At 41.6% G+C, this 24346-nt stretch overlaps 1 protein-coding gene across 2 annotated transcripts in view; it reads right to left on the minus strand.

The window, feature by feature from the left end:
• Positions 1 to 1230: 1230 nt before the first annotated feature.
• Positions 1231 to 24346, minus strand: part of NETO1 (neuropilin and tolloid like 1) — a 76696-nt gene continuing 53580 nt past the window's right edge. Inside the window, exons 7-11 of one of the 2 annotated variants that reach the window (XM_036230139.1) lie at positions 20846 to 21074; positions 6340 to 6453; positions 4079 to 4643; positions 3056 to 3130; positions 1231 to 1757 (exon numbers count right to left, since the gene is read on the minus strand). In XM_036230139.1, coding sequence (XP_036086032.1) covers positions 3070 to 3130; positions 4079 to 4643; positions 6340 to 6453; positions 20846 to 21074 — 969 coding nt within the window. In that variant the 3' untranslated portion in view covers positions 1231 to 1757; positions 3056 to 3069. Of the gene's footprint in view, positions 2186 to 3055; positions 3131 to 4078; positions 4644 to 6339; positions 6454 to 20845; positions 21075 to 24346 lie in introns of both variants that reach the window. The other variant, XM_016148385.2, reaches the window with a different exon arrangement.

Consider the following 24346-nt stretch of genomic DNA (forward strand, 5'->3'; position numbering starts at 1 on the left):
TTTTTATTTTCCTATGGAGTTTCTGTATATTACATATATGTAAGCCATCCATCTTTATCGTTATAGTTAATGTAGGTTGGAATTTTTTTTTTTTAAGTCTCTCCATTAGTGGATTTCTGGTGCCAACATCTTCTGAGCAGCGAAGCAGCAAGTCAGAGGAATTCTGTGTACTTAGGAGGAGCTGGGGGTCAGGGGCGGCCTGTGAATGGCCACACGGGACACGGCCGTCACCTGATTTATTCACCTGCCTTTCTGCTGTTCTAAAGAGTCTTGGCGTGAGTATCATACTTTTTTTTTAGATTGTTCATTCAAAGTGTACAGGTCTCTATGAAGATTTCTGAATAAAGTAATATAAAATATGGTTAATTGCTTCAAAAAGGAATCTCCGGAGGCATTAAGTTTGAATTAAAAGGCCTAAATTTTAAAGCAAGCAATGTGTATAAAATACACAGCAAAATAAAAAACCAGTCTTTCTTTATTATGGTCAATATATTTTTTTCTATTCACTGGTTCACCAAATTCATGGGAGTGATTATTTCTCTGGCTTGACATTTTTTCAATGTAGACTACTGAGAATTGTTATAATTCTTGAATTCGTCTATCATTAAAAGTTTCTTTTCCATTTATTTATTCTTGTGACTTACAGGACATGGAATTCATAACAGGTGTGCGAATGCAAGTACTTCGTCTATTGGGTTTGTAAAGTGTGCTGGATTTACGAGGTTTGAACTGTGATAGATTAGACTGCTTTGCTATTTGAATGACAGGGTTCTAGAGAATTCAGCGGTTTTGAAAATATCGGTAAGCAGATTAATAGTAATTCTGGTCTTTAAAATTTATTTTCTAAAAAAATGTACGTTCAATATTTTAAAAGTACCCAATCACTGAATCAAACTTATAGACTGTGTATATAATTCAACGGCAATTAAATATATGATTTTATTTATATTAAACACATCTGAATTAGTAAGATTTCAGGTATCATATGTGTGCCTTAGGATAAGAACAACTCAGATGGTGTAATTTGGGTCATAACACGGCCTATGATTTTGAAGCATTTAAAAAAGACTTTCCTGTTCTAAAACAAGAACATAATCCATCAAATTTTGGGGACATCGACCTCAGTGCTAAAGGACATCCTGTAGCCTAAAACGTGGAAAGAGCTGATATAAAGTGTGTACTTATGTAAGTCAATTTATCACCCTAACAGAAGAAAACATTTCTCTTAACTCAAATTAGGAAATTATTATACATTTTATATATCTTTATATAAAAAATTACAAGTAGCAAGCATATGACACAAGGAAATGGAGGGGTAACAGTAGTATTCGAGAATGCATGCTTTTTACAATGTGTCTAATAAAAAGGATATTTTTTCCAACTCAAATATCCAGAACGGACATGCAGTTATTTTCTCAAACTGTCAATTCATCATATTGCTAAGTGCTTAATCAAAAAACATCTCTATTGAAGGGTATAAATGGTAAAATACCTGATTTCAAAAACTATTTCTGAAACTGGGTATTTTCCTTTGATATGAAACAAAAAGGGGTACATAGGAAAGACCAAAAACATGAGATTGTTCTTATTGCAATCTAGTAATTTTACTCGTCCCTTTTGGCTGCGTTTAATCATAATACGACGACAGGTGTTTTTCTAGTCCGTAAGACCTCTAGCAGGTGTTTCCACGGTCGACATTTTCGCTTTTCATGGTAGCATGTTCCAAATCACTCAGGAACGCACTAGTCTCAAGCAGTCTATATAATGAAAACAATGTACATGTAACACAAAGTTCATCCAAAACTGTGTTTTCTTTTTTTTTTCACATATCACATAATGCACAATTATATAACAGAGACGTAAAACGACATAGAAACAAAATGAAACTGACATTAAAAAAAAAAAACGGTGGGATAGTCTTAATCAGGAACTAATTTCTTCTTCAAGTTTCCAGTAAATCTCAAAATGTATTTAAATACTAAGGAGCACTTGGTGGCCAGCAACCAAATTACGAAATGAACACATCACTGTGTGGCGGGGGTGTCTTGCCGAAGAAATGACAAATGTCTGTAATTCTTAAGTTTGGATAAAGGCAGTGGAATGAGTTTAGAAATATGTCCACTTTTCACAATTCACTATAGAATTTTCTTTTCACAGTCCCCATGTTTGTATAAATAGTTCTTCTCTGAAAATAAAACACAGGTAAGACATTTTCTCCCAGCGAAAAAGGCATACAAACACACCAATTTATTATTTGTTATTTTCAATATGGAGCGTGGAAATGCATTCACCTAATCCGAGAATAGTTGATAGGTCTGAAGAGTTTTTAAGCGATTAGCTGTCAAGCAAGTTTTGTTGGAGACAAATTGGTCTAATCGAGACAGACTATCAAGTGCTAACGGTGCAGCCATCGTGATATCCAGCGACACATCGGAGGTATGCACGGACAAGTGGTGTTTATCAACAGGGTCAAGCATTCAACATCACATGCTGCGTTTAATTCCGATGAAATAACCTACAGACGCATGCAAAAATGCGAGTGCACACATTGTATGAGAACCACCAAACATGCCGTGTATGAGTCTGGAGTAAAATACTGCCAGATTAAATCAATCAGATTATTATCGATTTTATATATTGGCTTCAGTCAGATTGAGATAATAGTCAAATTTTTTTTTTTAAATTATGAGAACCTTGGGTTTCTTCTGGTAGGACTTGGAAGAAGTCACTAATTTTAGTATCTTTACCTTAAAACATGTACAATTTAACTTGTCAATTGAACATCCTTTTGAATAACGTTGTAATACAATGCTTGATGGTAAATACAGTAACATTTATTTTAAAGATACATGTATTAAGAATCATTCTCCCACCAGCATTGAAGCCATATTTTTCATTATGAAATGTTAAGAAACATGTATCTCAGAAAGTGATGAATAAATAGCTCATTCCCTTAAAAAACAAACAAACAAAAAAAAAACGACAAGACAATTGCAACAAAACGGAACAGAATAGAATACGACAAGCAGAGAGGGAGCCAAGGGCGTTTGCTTACCTTGAATTTTCTTTTTAGACCCTAGTTGTATTGTATTCGGATTCGTGTTTGCTTAGAGACCCAATGAGGCAGAACCTGGAATGTTATGGCTATTTCATTCAACAAATATTTGCACAAAAAAATAAATATGCACACAATTCCTTAAAAGCATTCGTAAAAATTCATAAAACTACGGAAACAGACTTTTGCCATCGGCATGCAGAAAATATTCAATCGACTAAAATATTTTAGATCTCGAAGATGTATGAGGAGTTGAGGCAGGACGGACATTCGTAGAACAAACCGAATGCCCGGAAATAAGCGAAACCAGATGGAAATGGATTGGACTTGGGGATTTAAAAGAATGATTTCCCTAAATTTAAATTTGCTTCCTCAAAATTTTTACTAATTTTAGGGCTAATCATACAATACAGATCATACCGTCTTTACATTAAAAGGAAAATGGAGCAAATATTCCTACTAATCTTTGCTACAGTTACATATGAATATTTAGTATTTTAGCATACCATGCTATCCTATGCAATTCGTGATATAAGTACTATACGATATGTGGAAAAAAGCATTTTCATTTTTATACCAAAAATATAATACATTATATTGCAAAATATGCTGGTTCTCCATTAAAATTATTGAACAAGATGGGTTAACCACCTTGGTAAGGCAAATGCTTTGCAATTTTCATCTCGGATATTAAAAACCATAAATATGGATTGGGGCATTTGTGACCACATGGAAGCAAATTAGCCATGTAAATCTGCAAAATATATTAAAACCGTTAATTTTTATAGAAATAAGTATTATCCACGTGCAGAGGTAAGTAACGTATCTTTGGCCTCGTGTGCCCACACACGCGTACGCCTGCGGGATTTCGAGAGAACGTAAAAAGACCAAAGAGGAGTTGAGACGCTATGGTTTAAAGCGTTAATGCCAAGAGCAACAGAAACGGGGAGACAACGCGGAATATCCCGGAAGCCTCTCCGTCCTCAGGGTATAGGCGCCATCAAAAACCCTACGGATACTGACCGCTGGACGGCTTTGTCGTGCCGGGACAGCCTGTGGCTCGTGGTGGGCACGTCCTCCGCGTCGTCGAGGTCGCAGGCCTCCGCCGCCTCCTGCGAGTAGCTGTGCTTCATGATGAGGACGCTCCTCCTGCCGGGCGGCGGGCCCAGGGGCTTGGCGGGCGCGGGCGCGGGCGGCAGCTCGGCCAGGACCGCGGCGTCCCGGATGCTGAGGTTGCTGCGGCTGCCCCTGGTGCCCGACAGCTGCGAGCCACAGTGATGGTCGTGGACGCACTTGGACGAGGACCTCCGCAGCGCGTGGTAGCTGTCCAGGTCCTCGGCCACGTCGGCCAAGTCCGCCGGGACGCCCGCCCCTCTCAGAGTGCACAGCTCATAGTGCGGAGGCTCAGACACCTCCCGGAAAACTGTCTGGTCAAAGTCCGACTTCCTCTGGACATATTTTTTACGAGGCTGTTTGATCTGCACAATGACAGAAACGATTATAAGGACGATCACCACGCAGGAGGTCACGCCGATGACAGCCCCGCTGGTGTTGGTCAGCTGGTCCAGGAGACTGGCTTTCCTCTTTTCTGCAGGTCGAGGAGAGTGAAAACAACGAGGAAGACAAGACACAACCCGCCGGGCGTCAATATGGGACAGGCGCACACGCGGGACTTTAAGACCAAACAGGCTGAGCGCAGAATTCTTACGGGCTTAGAGCAACATCAACGAACTTTTCTACATCAACGGCGACTTTCACTATTCGCAAGGACCCCGCCTTCTAGCCCGAGACCCGGCCCTCCCTGCTCCAAATGCGAATAAACGTGCGCAGAAGGTCTTACGAGGCCTCCGGGATGGGGATGGGAATGACCTCTTAGTTCAAAAGCGGTTCCTTCTCCTTGCTCTCCCAGCCCCCCACGCGGGGACATGGCCTACGTTGTCCTGAACGTATTTATCCCCGATGCGGAGAACTGGAGCCGAAGCCAGAACCATCTCCTGAACCCAAAAGGTAACTAAACTTCGAGACGGCCGTTCTGGAATGGCGTCATGACGGCGACCGTGGGCCTTTTCCCGAATGCAACGAGCATAACTGGTAACAATATTTTTTTAAAACCCCAACAATTTAAAGCCTGGGAAATTGTCCTAGTGGCGTACAGCAAAGGGAGGCACGGTTACTCCAAAGTAGCTCCTCAATTTCTTTAAGAACAGTGAGAATCTATGGCATTTAAGCTCCCGCCACCCCCAATTCATCCTGACAAGAGCTGTACTCAGGGGGACTTCCGATGACCCCGGCTTCCTCTCCCCAGGGTCCCCGGCCCGCAGCGACAGAGCCTCCCCAGGGAGGGCAAGCTGCCAGCCTCCCTCGCCCCTCCCGTCCACACGCAGACGCTCGGCTCCAGGCAACCTCAGAAACAACGGGCATACGTGAACAGTGCTGGTTGAGTCCTCACACAGGACTTAATTTCCCGCCCATTCCGACGTGATCCCTTAGACACGAAACGGCTGTGCTCCCACCCGCCCGCGGACACTTCAGACCGGATCTGCCTCCCTTAGCGCACGTGTGAACCGCGGCGGCCATGCCTCGCCTCTCTGCTCCCGGCCACGGAAGGCATTTTAATAGATAATACTGGACTTTGAGCATGAGTTTTCGCCTCGTTTCTTTCCCCCTGCAAAGTGGTTAATGTCCACTCTGAATAAGAATTATTTGGCTTAACTAAAACGTGCAAGGTTTATAACCAAGCCAAGGATTGCTGTCAACAGAAACACACTCTTGCGGACAGGCTAGAGGAGGGAGCAGGGTTTGGGGGGAGCTATTTTCATTGGAAAGGAAGAACAGAATCTGGGTACCAAATTGGAGTTGAGTTTAAGTGGCCGAAAGTACTTAAGAGTATAAATGTTCCTTCCATACACCTCCTCTCTAGAGCATGCACGCCGTGTTCAATGATGGCAAAATGGAATTATGACAAGTGCCACCGCAGACTGAGGGGCACCAAGTCTGAGAGGGAACAACGCACTGGCTAAATCTCTCATTTCCTTTCCAAGGCCCCTTGGGGTCTAATGTGGAGCGTTCAAGGGTTAAGGACGGTCCACTGAGCACTAACAAATGAGAATGAGTAATGGCAAAGGAAAAGGCTAACCGATCCACTACAAACGCACGCAGAATTTGTAAAAGCCTCTCTCCACTCCATTTTTAAGACCGCCTGATCCATCTAAACGTTGGCACGAAGGTCCTCCCCACCTCCAGGCGGGGGGTTTTGCGAAGTTCAAGGACGGATCGCTCATTACCTTTACAATGGTTCTCATCCCAAGGATACACACAGTTCTGGAGTCCGTTGCACACCAACGTGTTGTTGATACACATGTTGCTGTGGCAGAAGAATGTGTTCCCTTCGCAGGGAGCTACGAGCGAGGAGAAAAAGGAGAGAGAAGTGAAACCCGACGCTCGGCAACAAACCGTTCACGTCGCAAACACAAGGCGAGGTGGCCGCGGCCACCGCGCGCCCTGGAACTGAGATTAACGACACGGCCTCGCATCCTCAGACACGCGAGCGGAGCGGTCACCGCTTCCTGCGTTCCTAACAGAGCCGGCGTCCCTCCGGAGATGCGTGGCTTATCGAACGAGCATGGGAATTCTCCCTCATAAAAATGAAGTCCATTATCCATGCTTTTTTTTTTTTTAACTTGGTGCATTCATTTAGCAAAACTTAAGTGCCTGCCATGTGCAAATCGTTATGCTTTACATTCTGTACATATAAATGTAGATGTGCTGTGCAGAAGGACTCAATTGAAACATTGAAATACTTTTGAAAAGTTTATGCTTACAAGATACAAATGAAGAAGGTATAAACAAAAGCCTATAATATTACTTAAGGGTATGGAAAAAAAAAAGAATGTCACGGAAATTCAGAAGAGGGGAAAATTAATCCTGATCAATATAAGAAAAATATGTTATTCCCATCAATATTAAATAGACATATGATGACGAGATCAGCTCCTTTGCTGTATTTCACACATTCTGGTAACTTTAGGTACAAGCGTCCATGACCCCCATATCATAACGCACAGTTAGGGCGCGGGGAGGTCACACAGAACTCCGAGGAGGTGAACAATTTGGCTACATATACATAAGAAATAGTAAAGAGTTTAATACAGAAGAGTAAAATGTGAGGTATGACTTCACTATTAGGAAAAACGTACTTCTTTCATCATTAGAGAAATCGGGTATTTTGAATAATCAGGTTTCCAGAGTCATAGTGCCTTAGGGATTACAGTATATAGACAGTGTAAAGGTAAAAACATCCCACGTAGCCTATAAAAATGCAATTTTAATGTTTATCTTCTTTGATAATAGTTTTGTGACCCTAGTAAGAACAGGCACTGTAGGAAAACATTAGATGCAACTCGAAATTTACAGTGGTTAATCAATCAGTAAAGGTTTATTCACGATCAGTGTTATCTGAACAGTGCAGTCACATTACAACGGATCTTTCACGTTCCAAGCTACATGCTGCAGGTGTTTTCGAAAGTTACCACCATCTTTAAATATCCAGCTGACCTTTGAACAGCATGGGTTTGACCTGCACGGGTCCACTTATACACGGATTTTTTTTTCCAATGAAAATTGAAAATGCAATTCTTCTTCCTTATGATTCTCTTTTCTCCAGGTTACTTTACTGTAAGAATGTGGTATGTACACACATAACATACAAAACATGTGCTAATCAACCATTTATGTTATGGACGAGCCTCCCACCCAGCAGTGGGCTATTCGAGTAAGTTCAGTTTGGGGAAAGTTAAAGTTACACAGGGGGAGATGGCTGGCTCCCTGAAGCCCTTGCCTTGTTCAAGGGTCACCTGTTTTTGCCATAGTAATCGCAATGTTCGGGAAAATACTTTGCATATGACAACTTAGCACATCTTAACGCTCCGAGAGGAATCCTTAAAAATAAAAATAAAAAACGCTCAAGTCTCAAAAATCAAATAGTATGGCGGATACAGTCAGCTCAAGCAAAGTGAATCCTTCTGGCTCTCTTTGCCCTTCCTCCTCCCTGCCCCTTCTAGAAGAATGAAGTTATTTCTCTCCTCTGCTTGGTTTGGCATTAGGTTCCTGGTTAAAGAGTAAAAAAGATGCAACAGTCATTTTGGAAAAAAAAAAAAAGGATTAAGGACTAGAAAATGTGCAGTAGTCATTTTGAAAAAAGTCATATGCCTAACATTTTATCGGGCTAGTGACTTTTTAAGCACCATATAAACCTTTTATAATGTAAAAGGTAATGACCCGATATATTGTTGCAAAAATCTGCTTTTTCGTAAGAAACTGAGTTGAATTTCTGTAGTCAAGCATAATGGCTTTTGCAGAACTGATATGGTCTGTTTAGCAGATAATGAGCGTTGTCAAAATGTGTACACAGGGCAAAAAGCAGCCTTATTCTCATAGGTTAGAGGGGCCGCAAAATGCTCTAATAAAAAAATGCAAAAGACACATTGCCTCATAAATTGCAGTGGTTTTGAAAGTACAGCTATCCATCAAGTAACGAATACCTTTAAAAGCACATGAATATTTATTGACCTTCCGGAATGAGTGGATAAAAATGATTATAATTACTCTTCATACGACTGTTTAGCTTTTAAAAATTAACACACACATAAACATGGCTTTGCACCCTATCGTTGAGTGAAAAGCAACCAGAGCACTGAGATTTGGATTCCAAATTCTCCAAATGTGACTCTTGTTTCAGTTTCTGCTTTTCAGCAGGTGTGAAAAGGCCTCATAAACTTCCCATCCATGTCCAAGCACCAGTTATCATTAGATATCGATGGCTGGCCTCAGAATGTAACAGGTAGGCCAGGGCTCTCCATAAATCACATTCCAAATACAGTTCTTTACATAACTAATTATCACATGTGCCAGTTAATCGGAATCATCCTCAATTTTTAAAATTATTATTCCAGGCGCTATTGCACCTCGTCCCCCTTACCTTTGCCAACAGATAAAGAATTGATATAAATACAAAAACAACAAAACAAACAAGCAAATCTTGTGATGGCTAAGAAACAAATGTATAAAAACTAACGCCCCCCTGAACAAAAATCAATTTTGTTTCATAGACACCAACATAAAATACATTCAGTTCTGAGTTTTCTTGATATTGTATGTCTGAATCTTTCCCTCCTATAATTGCAGACATGCGGTGGTTTATGAAAGAATCTCATTTCTAGCTCCTGCTAAAAAAAAAAAAAATAAAACGGCACCTTCCTGCCTCCCAAACCCAGCGAGGTTCGCACCGCTCTTCCGAGGGCGTTGGGGTTTGCTCTGCACATGCTCCGCGCGTCCCACACCCTCCAGCATGCGCCCCGCGTCTGCGGCTCCCTGGCCACTCGCCCTGCCCCTCCCCTGCCCGCCCCGCAAGGCCCCTTCTCCACCCGGCTGTCCAGAGCGCACGCGAACCACGTGATCAATGCAGCTTTGAAATATTCCAATCTAACAGGCAATTATCTTTCTTTCCTGAATCCTGTTTTAATTTTAAAAAGAGTTTGGCATGCGGCGTAAGTTACTTCTCCCAATGAGTTCTTAGAGGCATGACTTCTTAAAATGGGTATTTTTACATCTCTTAGGTGGCTTAACTCGTCTAGGTGCGCAGTACACATTCAACAGATATTTTGAATTGATTAATCCTTCCTGAGCAGAGGTTCGACTCCGGAGAGGCCGCAGGCCTGAATGCAAGAGACTGACAGGTGCGTTCATCGGTGGAAAATTACCTCTCAGCGCCACAGGTTTCGAATACAACACAAACCGCGATCTTCTCAGAAACTAAACCTCAGCATCGTTCCTTTGCTCTCTTACTGTTGGTGAAAAAGCATATATTCTACCGATCGGTGGAGGACTTATTAGAAATGCTACATGCACATATCCAAAGCTAATGCCTCTTAAAAACCAGCCGCTGTATGTCCGAAAGTTGCCTGGAGGAAGCCCGACGTGAGGCTTGTCTTGTCATCGGGCGGCAGCTAAGGGAGCAGGATTTCAAAGTCGGAGCCCTCGCCGGGGCCTCACCCATCAGCCTCGCTTCCTCTGGGTTCGCCTTTTGCATCCTTACCTGTGCCTATTGCTACCACCAGGTGGCGGCGTGCACCGCGCTTTGGCGAAGTCGCCTTTCCATCCATCCTGATGTTTCAACCATGAACGCACCTGGGGTAAACAAACGTTTGTACCTATCCATACGGCCCTGATTCTCCTGAGATAAAAACTTTCGCGAGAGGGAACCGAAAGAATCTTGAGCATGTTCGAAGTAGGTCGGGGAGGGCAAGAGGAAGGATGGCAGCCACATTACCCCACACGGCGGGAGGCTTCTTTATAATTTTAATAAAGAATCATGAAACATACGCCGTGATGTTACAGGTCTAGCCATGATGGACCAGCGCTTTTCGGCGTTGTGTTGCATGTTGATAAGCGCCGTTCCGATTTGTAACTAAAGGGGTTTTAACTGATAATGGCTATTTTAATGCTAAGGTTACTAAATGCTCGTTCTAATTCTTAGTCATTTCTTTCCTCTCTCATATATCTTTCTAAATTCAGAATCCCAGTAAGCACTATTTAGAAAATGGTAAAACTAAATAGAAATTAAAGTGGCAGATTTCTCTCTGAAATACTGATCTTTGAAACACCTGTGCTTTGTGGTTGGTTAATAAAACTATCTATCACTGGCAGATTGGTGCGAAGTCAAAAAACGTCATACTGCACCGAGAAAATTTGGAAATGGAAGTGATGTTTGATCCTATCTCCCTTTAAAATCATTATGCGGTCCAAACAACAGCTCTGGGCTTAAGGTCAGATGCTCCCCCCACCTCCCCATCTCCCAGACCCTGACCTGAATCATCTCTCCACGCACATTCTCCTGCGCATTCTCCATGCTTTCTACCTCCCTCGAAACCTTTTCTTTTAACTTCTTTAATTTTCGTTTGTCAAAAGTTCACACGTGTACACACACACAGACATGCGCACGCGCACGCGCGCGCGCACACACACACACACACACACACACACACACACCGTCTTGGATCTTCTACTTCTGCTCTTTTATTCCCATTTCCCCAATTTCAAATGGGAATGGAAATGGTCACAGAAACGTGCGGAGAAGCAACGAGATGAGGAAATAGCTTGGGGGACATTTACACGTCCTCGCTTCATTTCCCGAATCCGACTTCTACCAGCTTTGAAGACATTGATTTATGAAAACTTTCTGGGGCTCAAGGTGCTTCGGTCCATCCCTTTCTCTGCCTGAGTGATGCGAACAAAGCTCGAAATTATTTTAAGTATGCATAGCTTGCTGCTAAGGTTCGTTTTTAACAGTGGTATTCCAATTACAGAAAAAGAAAATGTGAACAAAATTAAATATAGTTGGAAGTCAGAATTAACCCCAAAACAAATGTTTTGTTTTGTTTTTCCCAAAATAAATGGAAAAATTTCCTCTGCCATTATACTTTTAACTTAAAATGGCCCTCAGGCTATGCGATTAGAAGAAATGACATTTTGTTTGAAAAATGATGACCAGATTTGAGGCCAGAAATAGATTTGTGCATCTTCTCTTCATCTCCTTTATCATCTTTATATATTTTTTTTGAAAAATCAATATCTGCTTCTAAAACTCTATGTTCCACTGTGACTGAGTTATCAGTCAAAATATCCAGTATGACTAAGATATATTTTAATCTCTTTTTTGATACAGGAAATTCTATTCGCAAATTTCCATTTAATACCCCTCTCGTTAGACTCCCCCATCTTTCTGCTACATGTGCATTTTCCTGACCTTCCAAAAGACATCATATTAAGAAAAGAGGAGCGCCTTCATGAGAAAATTACATTCCACGGAGAGAGACCATTTCTTTGCTCATCTTGGGAGTGAACCACATATGACTGAATCATTACTATTTGAGTCCGAGAAATTATTACAGCTTTTGATACTATGATTCTGTCTGCCTTGGGTAAGCTACATGATTTATTCATTGTTTGCAATTAGACTTGACTACCACCCGCAATGAGGATACTGTACCTCGTTGGGGATCTGACCTTGGACATGTGGCTCTACTTTCATGAATGATATTCACCTATCTGCAACATTGTTAGTTTAGACGAGATGTTCTGTTAACAGTTTTGTATCTGGTTTCCTGGCGGAATGTGGGGAGCCCCCAGAGGAGGGCTTGCCGCAAATAAAGGCTGCATCCAAGCGTGAACGGACCTCCAGAGACTCAGTCTGGTGATTCCGCCATTTCAAAGGCTAAGGATTCAGAATAATCATTTTCCATCTCCATACGACTTACGGGATAGTGCCTGTTTTCAGAGGCAAAGATCGGCGACAGTAGCTGTGGGGCCAGAATCAAAGGGCTCAGTATATATTATGCCCACGAATCTTACCAAGAATTACAAAGAATGTGCCGCCTTCGCTCTTGGCTGCGGGACCCCGGCAGAGCCCACAATCTCCACTGAGGACCACGTTCACCTCGACGGTTCAATGGACATTATGTGAAATTTCCCAAGGAATTCAACACCCAAGCGTAGCAGCCAAAATTATTTAAATTAAGGTGGTTGTTCTAGTCTAAAAAAACTGCTTGAGGAAACTGACTTTAAATTTTAACTATTACACTAAACTATGTATCTACATGCATAACATTTTTCAATGCTGTGAATTAAATAAGCAAGTCAGTGATAAATGTCCAAGAATCAATTTTATACATTAGCATATTTTTGACAGTTACTTTCTTTATGGTACATTTGGAGTCATCTAAATGTTTAGAAGGAAGGGAGGGAAATTGCTGGCAGGTTATATAATTCTATATCGTTTTTTTTTTCTTCGTTCAAAAGTCTAATTATATTTGAAAGCAAGAAACTGCTAACTCTAAAAGTTTCAATATGCTGCGAACCCATGGAAAGACACAGCTGTAGCCACCTCCCACTGCCGTGAGCCACACTCCAGACGTATATATTTAAAACCTGCAGCTGCCCTGTAATGGTTCTCCCATTTTTTTGGAAAAGGGTTTGAAGCTTAAAGTCAAGGTGTTTCAGGTAAGAAAGTGACAAAATTAATGGACTAGTACCACGTGCATACTCTTACACATTTTTTTGGCCTATTTCAGATTTTTTTTAACAAAACAACTTTGTCGAATGATTTGTGATTTTGTTCATGCAATTGTTTAACATTAATTTGAAAATTCCAAACATATATACTTTCGAAAAGTATCTATTTATATCTTTATGATATATTACCTTTCTGTATTTTCTATAGCAATGACATTTTTAATTTTTAAGTATTTTCTTTGTATTGAAGAATATTTATTCAGCAGTGGGGTTTGATAGGGACATGAGTATAAATAAACCATTACCATCTGGCATTATATACCTTTGGTCTTCAAGTCAGCCAAGTTATTTTTTCATAATTTCAGATGAAGAGTTTACCGGTTTAACAAAAACAAACGAGCAAAAACAAGGGAAATATCACGCCTACCATGATAAGCTGGACAATGGCTAGGTAAAAGTGCCACAGTCCTAAGGCCTGGAGCTTGTGTATATCACTTTGTATGACAAAAGAGACTTTGTGGATGGGGTTAAGTGAAGGATTTCAAGATGGGGAAATTTTTTTGCATTATCCAGGTGGGGACAAGCAATCCCAGTGGTCCTTAAAGAGGGTGGCGGTCCCTCAGAGGTGCACAATGGGATACAACAAGGAAGCACAGAGACTTGAGGGGTCATTACTCTGGCTTGGAAGATGGAGAAGACACTATGAGCCAGGGAATGCAGCTCCAGGCCCCGGGACAGGTGAGGAAGTGTGTTCTCCCCTCCAGCCTCCCGAGGAGGCGTGGGCTTGTCGACACCCCAGTCTGAGCTAGTGAAACCTGTTTCAGACAATCTACTTGTGTTGCTTTAGGCGCTGAATTTGTGATAATCTGTTTCAGCAGCAACAGGAAACGAATATACCTATTCACACCTAGTAGCAGGTTCCTCAGGACCGGGACCTTGCTTGCCCACCCCCGGTAGGTGCAGCTACGGCTGCACAATACGAAGACAGGAGCAGGAAAGGGCAGATGTGGGCGAGCGACAGCTTTCAACCAGGACACCCTCCCTGACAACTCCTGAGTCACGATTTGCTGTGAAATGTGTCAAGAGCACATCACCTAGTTACGTACATCATTTAAACTATCTGAGCGAATTCAAAGCATCACTCACGCCACCCGGGAGAGAAAAGGGCCAGCACTGCTTCCGGTGTGCTCAGGACGCCCCAGAAACGTGGGCTTAGCCGCCAGCCTTTGTCAGGCAGTAAATAAGCCATCAGTCGAGTGTATCTTGGAGGTGAATCGTGGAGACATTACAGTGTAGACAGCAGTGATTATTTAGTCTGAAAGAACAGGTCAGAGATAGCAGCGCCCTCAGCTGTGGACATAATTATCGCCCATCTATTGTTATAGATGAGACCTAATTATTCCAGTATAAAAAAGTGTATTACCTTTGTTTTCTTAGATTTAATAAATCCCTTTGGGATCCTGTCAAAATAAATTTATTGGTTTAAAAAATGTTTACCAAAATAATAAATATGCAACATAGAAAAATCGGAAAATACTGGCAAGCAAAATCTTACAACCTAAAAAAATCACTATTAATATACTAATTGCATTGCCTTCTATGCATACATATTACAAATAAAATATACTGTATATTAAATATTTATTGCATATATTTGCAAGAGTATATTTGTAACGTATGTATGTTTTGTTTGTTACTTGCTTTTATAATTTCATTTTTTAACGTAGTTCGACGTCATTAAGTATCGGTCTAACATATCATCTCAATAGTTAAAAGAGCCTACGCATGTTCCAAGAACCATTTAACCAAGCCATTTAAGCAATTTCCACTTTTTAAATGACTCTAAACATGCTCATTACTTGTGTGTATCATTAGGTTAAATTTTCAGTTCTACGCGTGAGACCCCACTTTTCTTTTCTTTTTACCTGTTTTAGAATCGTGATGTACAGCGCTCGACTGCCCTTGAGATAACTTTCGCTTTCCTATCAGTGCGCACATTTTCATGTTACCACACCAGCTCCACAAGTCAGCACTCCGGTTGCCCTTTTTTATAAACTATCCGGTAGGTGAGAATCACGTCTCATTCTTATTTTGATCTGTATCTTTGTGTTTACTGATACGTAGAGGTGTTTGGTTCCCCTAGCAAGGGCCATTTGTACTTCCCGATGATTTTTTTTTTCATTTTATTTGCCCCGTTTTCTATTAGTACCCTTATATAACTTTTCCTTATTGTCTCTACAAACCTTATTATTTACAGCCTAAGAATGTTTGCTTACTCGCGGCCTGTCATTTATGGTGCCAATTATTCTCCGGCTCAGCGTTTCCTTTTCTTTATTTTATTTCAGTGTTTATACTAACACGTATTTTAAATTTTGTATATCTATATATAGTGATATATCCTTTTATCCACACTGTTCATGTCAACTTTAGAAAGATGTGCCAAAAAGACACACATTCAACAATTTCTCCAGCATATTTTGTGTATTGTCGATATTTAACTCTATTCCATCTGGTATTTATGCCACTGTATGACATATATAAGTAAATATTGTTTGTATTAATAAAATGGTCTTGATCTTTTTAAGATAGACCTGCTCACAACCGCGAGTCGTGGTGTAACCATTACATTTCAATCGAGTGTCAATTCACATTTCCGTTTATGTTACATCTGGTCACATTGCTTCCTCTGCTGCATAACATTTTCTTCCTTGATGATGTCTGAACTAAATACAATGACTTTTGATCTTAGCATTTACCCCAAACTTGTAAACGTGTTTGGTTTTGCTTTTTCTAGTGAGAAAACGAAGTATCGTTGCACATTGATTATTACCAACATTTTTTGGTGTATATTCTCAGTGTTACTAAACTCTGTGCGCTTTTATGTTAATAATCAAATTATAATCTATATGTATTTTCCCCTTCAGGATCCATCGAGTTGACTTAATTGAGGAGACATGGCAGTTTTCTTCATGTGTCATAGAATTAGGAACTTGCACTGTCCAGGACAGGACGCAAATTGTGTGCACAAGAGGCAGACGGCAGCTCACACAATGTTCCAAACAGGAAAAGGTAATAAAACGGAGCCGGGAAAGGAGAATCACGGTTCAGAAGCGCAGAGATACGACTAAGATAAGCACCTGCTGGAGGAGAAACACGCTACGAGGAGAGACTCAGCCTCCTTAGAGTTCCACACGTCAGCGCGTGATTTACCAAGGAGACGAGGAAGTACGCGGCGGGGGCGGGGGCGGGGGCCAGGGTGCCGGATCTAAGTGCACGTTTTCTGAAGTGAGTCATGCACTCGAACTTAATCTGAATGAGTGTGGTAGCACCTTGGGAGGGACGAAAGAATGAATGGAGGAATAGAGACAGTAACAAAGAGAAGACTCGTCCATGGCTAGGTTAATAAAATACCAGCAGACACTCAACTCGTAAGGTCGAGCTGACGTTGGACTGATTATTTTTCTTAGAGTGCCTATAATTGTGTCTTGCCACATCTCCTGAACCTCTAAATTTAGAAACAGTAATACATTTATGAGTAGTAATATATTAATTAACATGTTTAAGCAAAATGTTAACATATGTAGGTTGATATTTGTTCTGTCCATTGCATTAAATGATTATGTTTTAGCTTTCTATTGCTGATTAATAAATTATTATAAACTTGCTGGCTTAAAACAACACCCATTTTTTTATCTCACAGTTATGTAGGGCAGAAGTCTGGGTTAGGTGAATTTTCTCCTTCGGGTCCTGTAAGGTTAAAATCAAGGAAGCAGCCTGGATTAGGTTCTCCCCTGGGGAATGGAGGCTTCTTCAGAGCTCATGCGGATTGTTGGAAGGATTCAGTCCCTGAAGGTCATAGGACTGAGGTTCCTACTTTCTTGCTGGCTGTTAACTAGGGACACTCTCAGTCCTTGAAGGCCACCCGCCATTCTCTGCTGAATGGCCCTCTCTACGGCATGGCAATGTATTCCTTTAAGGCCAACAGGAGTATCTGCTACAGCTTAGAATTACAACTTCATCCTGACCTTTCAACCTTCTTTTTTTGTGTATAGTTGGACCAACCAGAAAAGTCTTCTTTTTGATTAATTCAAAGTCACGTGATTAGGGATCTTAACTACTATGCAAAATCCTTGTAACATGATCGTGGAGTGACACCCCATGACATTCACAGATTTTTCTTGCATTTGAGGGGAGGGCTATATACAAGGCTTGTACTCCGGGGGCGGATATTGGGGTCTCTTTGGGTCATCACAAAAGTCCGCCTTTCATAGTCCACCTGCTGGGCCCTACTGCTTTGCTCCCTCACCCTTTCCCAAGTTTCACAAGAGAAACACCCCATGACAGCATCAACCCGAAGTCTAAAACCTCATCTAAATCCCACCAGCTCAAAGTCCAAACACTCACCATCTACATCATCTCAATATGGTGTGGACGAGGCTCCCGGGACTGGTCCCGGAAGGATCCTCACCTTCAGTCCCCAGGGCACAGTTTCTCTCCATGTATGTACTCATGAAACCAGAGAGACAGGTTATCTGCCCCAACGCTCCACACACACGATGGTGGTACAGGCACAGGATGACAGGTATAGAGATCCTGGCTCACACAAGAGAGACAGGAGAGTCACAGGAGTCACTGGTCCATCACAGTTTTGAAATCCAGCAGGAGACATGTCAGATTTTCTTAATTATGTTTCTGGTTCTAGGACTTGGCCCTCCCTCCAGGCTCTTGGTTCTGTTCTCTGAGTCAGACTTTCTTTCTCATGAAACATACACATGTTTGCAGCTGAGTGCTTTTATTGGATTGCTTCATGCCATTACGATTTTGGGGTTCCAACATCCTCTTTTTATGTGGTCTCGCTGACCCTTTCAGTCCAAGCTGATAGGGTTTCTGCTGACATGTTTTTCTCAAGAACCTTGTGGATCTTTCTTGAAATCCATTGGGTTTTGCTCTCTTAGATGAAAGCCATGCCTATAAATCTGTCTGAGACAATTCCTTCTCTCTCCCTGGCTCCTGCTGACATGGCTGAGCGTCCCTGCCCACACCCTCCTGGGGACGCTCCAGTTTGATACAGGATCTGAAATGTGCGACGTTAGCCTCTTGAAAGGACCTTTTCCTTACTGACATTGTAAGCTTTTGGAGTTTCCGATGATTAAGCAAAGGTCGTACGGTTACGATGTTTAGCAAATTTCATTATTTGTTTTGGACATTTAACTGTTAAATAAGTTATCTTTCTTAAAGAATATAAGATAAATTTAATACTTAAAGATGCGAGGTCTCTTTTGGGGTGCCGATATGTGTGCCCATCTCCATTGGATAAACGTGACAAAGCAACATAGGCAATGAGAGGCAGAATAAATTTGCTTCAGTGGAAGCTTACTGTAAATGTATGAGCCGTTCACAGGGAATGCTATTGTAATACTCTCATCCAAATGAGAGTGATCGCCTATCCACTGTGTAGGAGCCGAAAGCGTAGGCAGCTTTCTTCCTGTGGAGGAAGAATACCCTGTGTCTTGTGGATTAGTCATTGAAAAGTCCACCCACTTGACTGATTTCCAGAGATCATTTAATTATATGCATGGAAACTCTTACCTGTTAGCTCAAATAGAAGGATTTCTAGTTTTATATGCACAGTATGATAACATTCACCATTTCCTATATGAGCAAAATTTTAAAGACTCATAGCTCTCAATCAGTCTCACAGCTGACAGGGACTGAGAGGTGACCCAGTCCCTTCCCCTCTCCAGGAAAAATACTTCCCTTTATCATTCATGCCAGATGACCATTTTCAGACCCAACCCTCCCCGTATTCAGAGTCTACATCCTCTATGGGGACGCATTCAGTTTTGGAATATCATAGACTAAACATTTTTTGACTGAATTAGACTCAACTTGATTCCCTATCATTAATAAACATTAATCTTACCTTTCAGACATTAATCCATATCACTCAACACAAGTCTAAGGTATTTATCACATTTTGAAAAACAACAGAAAAAATTCTCTAAGATAAAGATTCCTTCTCCTTTTGCCTTTCCTCACAATTCTAGATGCTTCTCCACCCTGTCAGCCTCTTCAGTCAATTACCCCCTCCTCATTGATAATACCCAGAAAAGAACAGGCTATCAAATGTGCAGCTTCCCATGAAGATTTCTTCTTTGAGCTCTTTATTGGACTTTCCCAGTATAAGCTAATACTGAAAATAAGTATAAGATATTTTTTGTCAATTATAAAAAAAACTGGCTTATATTGAGTTTAAGGAAATAAAACCTCAGGAAGTTCTAGGAGTCAGGGTTCCTTTTTACTATTGTTGTTTGTTTAATATTTGAAATATAATATATATTTTAATCAACCCCTACTACATTTTATGGTGTGGCTTTGATAAAAATTGTAGGTTTCCATGATATTTTAAAAAACTTGATTATATCATGTAAAATATTAGCCAGTCCTTTCATATTTGCATCATTTAAATTAGCTAGTTCTCAATATGTTGTTATACAAGACTAATAAGAATATTGGATAACACATACTCTAATCTCTTATCAAGGCACAATCTATTGGATGTGGTAGAGCGATCGGCAGTGAAAACATCAAATGTGCTACCTTATAGCCTGATTCTTCATGTTCTAGTCAAGAAAATAATGAGAAATTTTTTTTGGGGGGGGGGCAAATACCTTGTTGAAATAAAGACGAACTACTTCTAACATTGTGATCAACTACTAAAATGAAGACGTAGATAGCAACTTGCTGTTTAAATCTACATTAATGCTGGAAGAGACGCCCAACACACTCCGTGACGGTGTCGAGATTTAGGAGGACCGAGGGACAACCGGTACTTCTTGCGTCTTAGAATTCTCCAACTGGGAAATTGGAGAGCAACGCAAGGCCAAAACGTTTTACTCACTATATAAAAGAACCACCTTAAAGATTCAGCGTTTATGCATTGAAAAATTATTGGCTACTCTATGCCCACCATTTAGAAATTCCCGAGATTTCAAAACTATTTTGTTTTTTCTATTTCAAAATGTACAGTTTCAGATGACAAGGTAGTGATGCATTAAAGGTGAATTTCTCAGGATTATTTTCTATTTGTATACATTTATTAAATATGAATTATTCAGGGTTTCTAAGTACAAATCTATTAATATGACTCATTATTTGTTGGAACATAATTTTCTAAAATCGCTGTGCTTTGCACTAAGTCTGAGTATCGCCCACTGTGAATTTTAAATATTTTCTGAAACTTTTTCTATTTACTCCATTCCCAAGCGATTCTCTCTTTTGCTTCCTTTAATGGGAGCGAGATAGTCAGACTTATTTGAAGTAAAGGGGACCGCAAGAGAAGCGTGCCAAAGAGACCTTACGAAACGTTTTTTATGCAGGTTTTTAAGATTTAAACTTGAATGTCACCGGAAGCGGCTGCGTGAGTCCCACATGCTTCGTGAGAACCAAACCAAAGACCAACGTCATCATCTCCCAGTTGCATAGTGGAACCGATGCCTACGCAAGAACAAGCAGCCAGAACGTAACCTGCAGCTCCTGTCGCTGGAGCAAAGCGAAGGGAAGGGACTCCCCGCGACCGGCACGACGCACGCGGTCGCTTTCGCGCCCCCGTGGGGCGCGGCGCACCCAGCCGCGCGCCGCGCACCCAGCCGCGCACCCAGCCGCGCACCGCACATCGCGCGCCCAGCCGCGCGCAGGGCCGTCCCGCGCCGAGGGCCTTACGTTCTTGGAAGGACGTGAACAGCATCTGGAAGCGGCTGCTGCGGCTGCCCTCGTCCGCCCACATGCGCACCACGCCCAGCCCCGTGCGCAGCATCACGTCGTTGGCCACCGTGCTGCAGAACTTGGCCTTCAGGTCCTCCACCGAGCTGCTGCCGTCGTACACCGCCACGAAGTTCCTCTTGCACTCGTTCGAGTTCTGCATCTCGTAGTCCAAGAACCGCAGGTAGATCTGCAAGACAACGGACGCGCCGTCACTGCCCCGGATGGAAACGCGAAGGCGGTGCGCGCCAGGACCCAGGACTCAGGTCCTGTCTCTGACCGCCCCGATGACAGTCGGCTTTGCTATTTCGCCTGCGGATCGCGGGAAGAAAAATGTATAGGTAAGCCCAGACGGTGTTTCCACGTTTCTCAGAATGTTGTCCTTTTTATATGGGAAGGTACCATTTTCTACAACTGTTTTTACCCAAATGGCCCTTATGTCCTCTTACAACTTATCTGGAGTCAGTTCTTAGTTGGCATACTGATATACTTTTATTCTGATAAAAACATGTTATAAATATTCCCGATACATTCCTGTTCAAGTTCCATAGCCTCCACTTAACTCTAGAAATGTATAGATGTAAGTAGTTCGTGTTAATGCAAAGGGAAACAGAAATGGTACCAAAAAGTAGTAATCTCCGATTTCGTTTCGTTTAAATTATGTCACGTGACTTCACTGTTTCACTTTTGAAGGAGAGTAGATTAAAAAGGACAGCGAATCTATGATTATTCTCACTGTAATATAGAGCTAAGCCATTTAGCTAAGTCCACATAAATACAAATTAAGTGAACATTTAATGAGTAAAAATTATCATTAGGTTACTTTATAGGTTACTTTAAAATACTCGCAACAACGCTATAAAGTTTTATTATTGTGGTTAAATGAAAAAGCTCAGATTCGGACGGTCTAAATTCGAAGTTAGACGTGAGGTCTTTCAACTCCCTAGTCCAACATGGCACTGCTTTGCACACATACTGTTTCATGACCAACAGTTATTATTCGACTCTGTTCCACTGTGCATTAAACAGCACAAGCAACCAATTCAACCAATGCCTTCAAATAGAAAGCGAAGGCATTTGTCCATTTGTCCGTCAATGCAGCAGCATCCGCAGCCTGGCCTCGCACTTTGTCTCAGACACTATTCAAGGCACTGGAGATAAATGGCAAACAAGAGAATGTGCGGAAAGTGTGTGTCCATTACGAAGATGTAACGTCAAACCGTGAGACGTGGTAGGACACACAGAAGCTCTGCGCTGTGGGAAGGGTACCGGGGGCGGATCTGGAATGAAGAAGGCGTCCTTCACACAGACCGCTCCTCGGAGTTTGACGTCTTGTCAGATGCGGATGCCTCTAGGCTACTTCCTCCTGAAAGCTCTCCTGTTAATGTGTCACAGACGTAAACTAACGATGAGCATTCAGTTAAAAATTCGACTCTGGCCTCACTCTATCGTCCGTTCGTCTTATTTATTTCATAATCTGTGACTCTCACAAGACAAATCCCTCCCAGATCTAGTATGCCTGCCCTGCACTTAGAAGTTTTATTATTTCAGTTAAAAGCGATTTCTCTTTTGCACTCGACGCGGTCATTGGGTTGGGCGCTAATCTTCGTTAATTTCACTCTCAGAACGATCGTTTCCCACTTCCACTGACACTTCTGCGATATGCCAACGGTCTCCCAAACGCCTCGGGTGCTTCTGCGGTACTAACTTCCCGGTTCACCCCCGAAGTCCAGCCCCATCAAAGTTATCTTTCTAAGAAACAAATCTCATAATTGCTCTAAATCTTTAACTGGCTTCAAAATGGTTATAATGAAACACTTTAAAAACCTTCAACTGGAATATTTCCCCTCTTCATATCTTCGGGCATTACACACTTATTTTTCTAAAAGCTATCCTTTATGTGCATGGCTTTAGTTCCACAGAAAGTGACCTTTCTCCCTTCTCCACCAACTTCTTCCTGATTTTCAAGGTCAAGTTCAATGGTAACATACACAGTGAAGAAGGTCCACTGCGCTCACTCCCAACCATGGCAGAATTCTTCTCCACATGCTCTGTGCTAAAATATTATTTTGAACATATTTTAAGCTCTAGTTATAAGTTACATATATCTTTTTCTAAACTGTGTTTCTGAGCTGGGCTAGGATTAAAGCGCATGTCACATATATTAAACACTCCATAAAACGTGAATGGACGTACCTTTGAATGACTGACTGACTGAAAATTCTGGGTTCTTCATTGACTTCATTTATTTAGCACCATCAAATATTTATTAGGCATCTATATGCCAGTGTTTAAGTGCTACAAATAATGATAATTATATAGAATAATTGACATACTATTTGCAACAGGAAATTATGTGATAATGCTCAAAACAACATATTTATAACTCTAAACTATGACAAAAAATCCAGACAGTGTGTTGCAGAATTATAAGGAACACCTGTTATAACCATCTTAAAATGAGAAAACAAAGTGAGGTTTAGAAAAACTAAATGACTTTCTCAAAGTGACAAGGGCCCCAAGGTCAGTACCGAACTCAGTTCTGCCTGGCTCTGGGCCACTTACCATGCCACATGGCCTCATGTAAATTCTTAAATTCTCACAGACTTATATTCCAGAGAGAAAGTTAGAATCTTCAAGAAAACAAATTACAACAAAAGAAAAAAATACTCAAGCCAAGCCAAGCCCTTTCCATTTCCCTAAGGGCACGAGGAAACAGGGTATTGATCAACATATAAATGAGATTCATAGAAAAGAAATGTGTCCCTCTGGAACAAATGGCTGTCTTAAATTTTCTCAGAAGATAAAGTGATTTCGCAGAAGGGCATTGCTGCAGTCAGAAAGGCGCTCTGCATTTCGGGCCCATGTTTCCCCATTTGACATTTCTAGAGAGTGTCTATATTCTCCGTAAGAGGTGGCTGGTTTGCATTCATACAGGAAGGGCAGTGACTGAGGTCTACTCAGAGGCCATTCTTATCAGACACGATACTGTTTGCAGTGGACATGAACAGATACACTCACTGGATTTTATATATGAAGCATTCAGTTATTTTGTAACGTCATCTTCTTATTGTTCGAGAACAGAAAGAAAAGACGCCAGTGGGCATTTAGCTCTCCTGGGTGCAGAGCTGCTACTGCAGTTGTCCTGACGAGCAAAGTGGCCGGGCTTTCTCACGCTCGCTCTGCAGGGGTCACTCGAAAGCCCTCCCTGCGTTACGGTTTAAGTAACATCTCATCGGCTTCGATCTCATGCCATCCTGTCCCCGAGGCGAAGGATGCCACGGGACGATGTTTTTATTTAAGGGAGAAAACCAGAGAAAGCTCTTCATTCTCTCTGCTGAAGAACAGAGAAAATGATCAACAAGGTCATATGTAATTCCAGTAAAACAGTAGATTACGGTCTCCTCTCCGTGAGTCTTTTTGATGCACTCTTCTTTGTAATTGGTCACAAAGTTTGAGCTG

This window comes from Rousettus aegyptiacus, unplaced genomic scaffold (genome assembly GCF_014176215.1).
Source record: "Rousettus aegyptiacus isolate mRouAeg1 unplaced genomic scaffold, mRouAeg1.p scaffold_m13_p_12, whole genome shotgun sequence".
In the NCBI taxonomy this organism is placed as follows: Eukaryota; Metazoa; Chordata; class Mammalia; order Chiroptera; family Pteropodidae; genus Rousettus; species Rousettus aegyptiacus.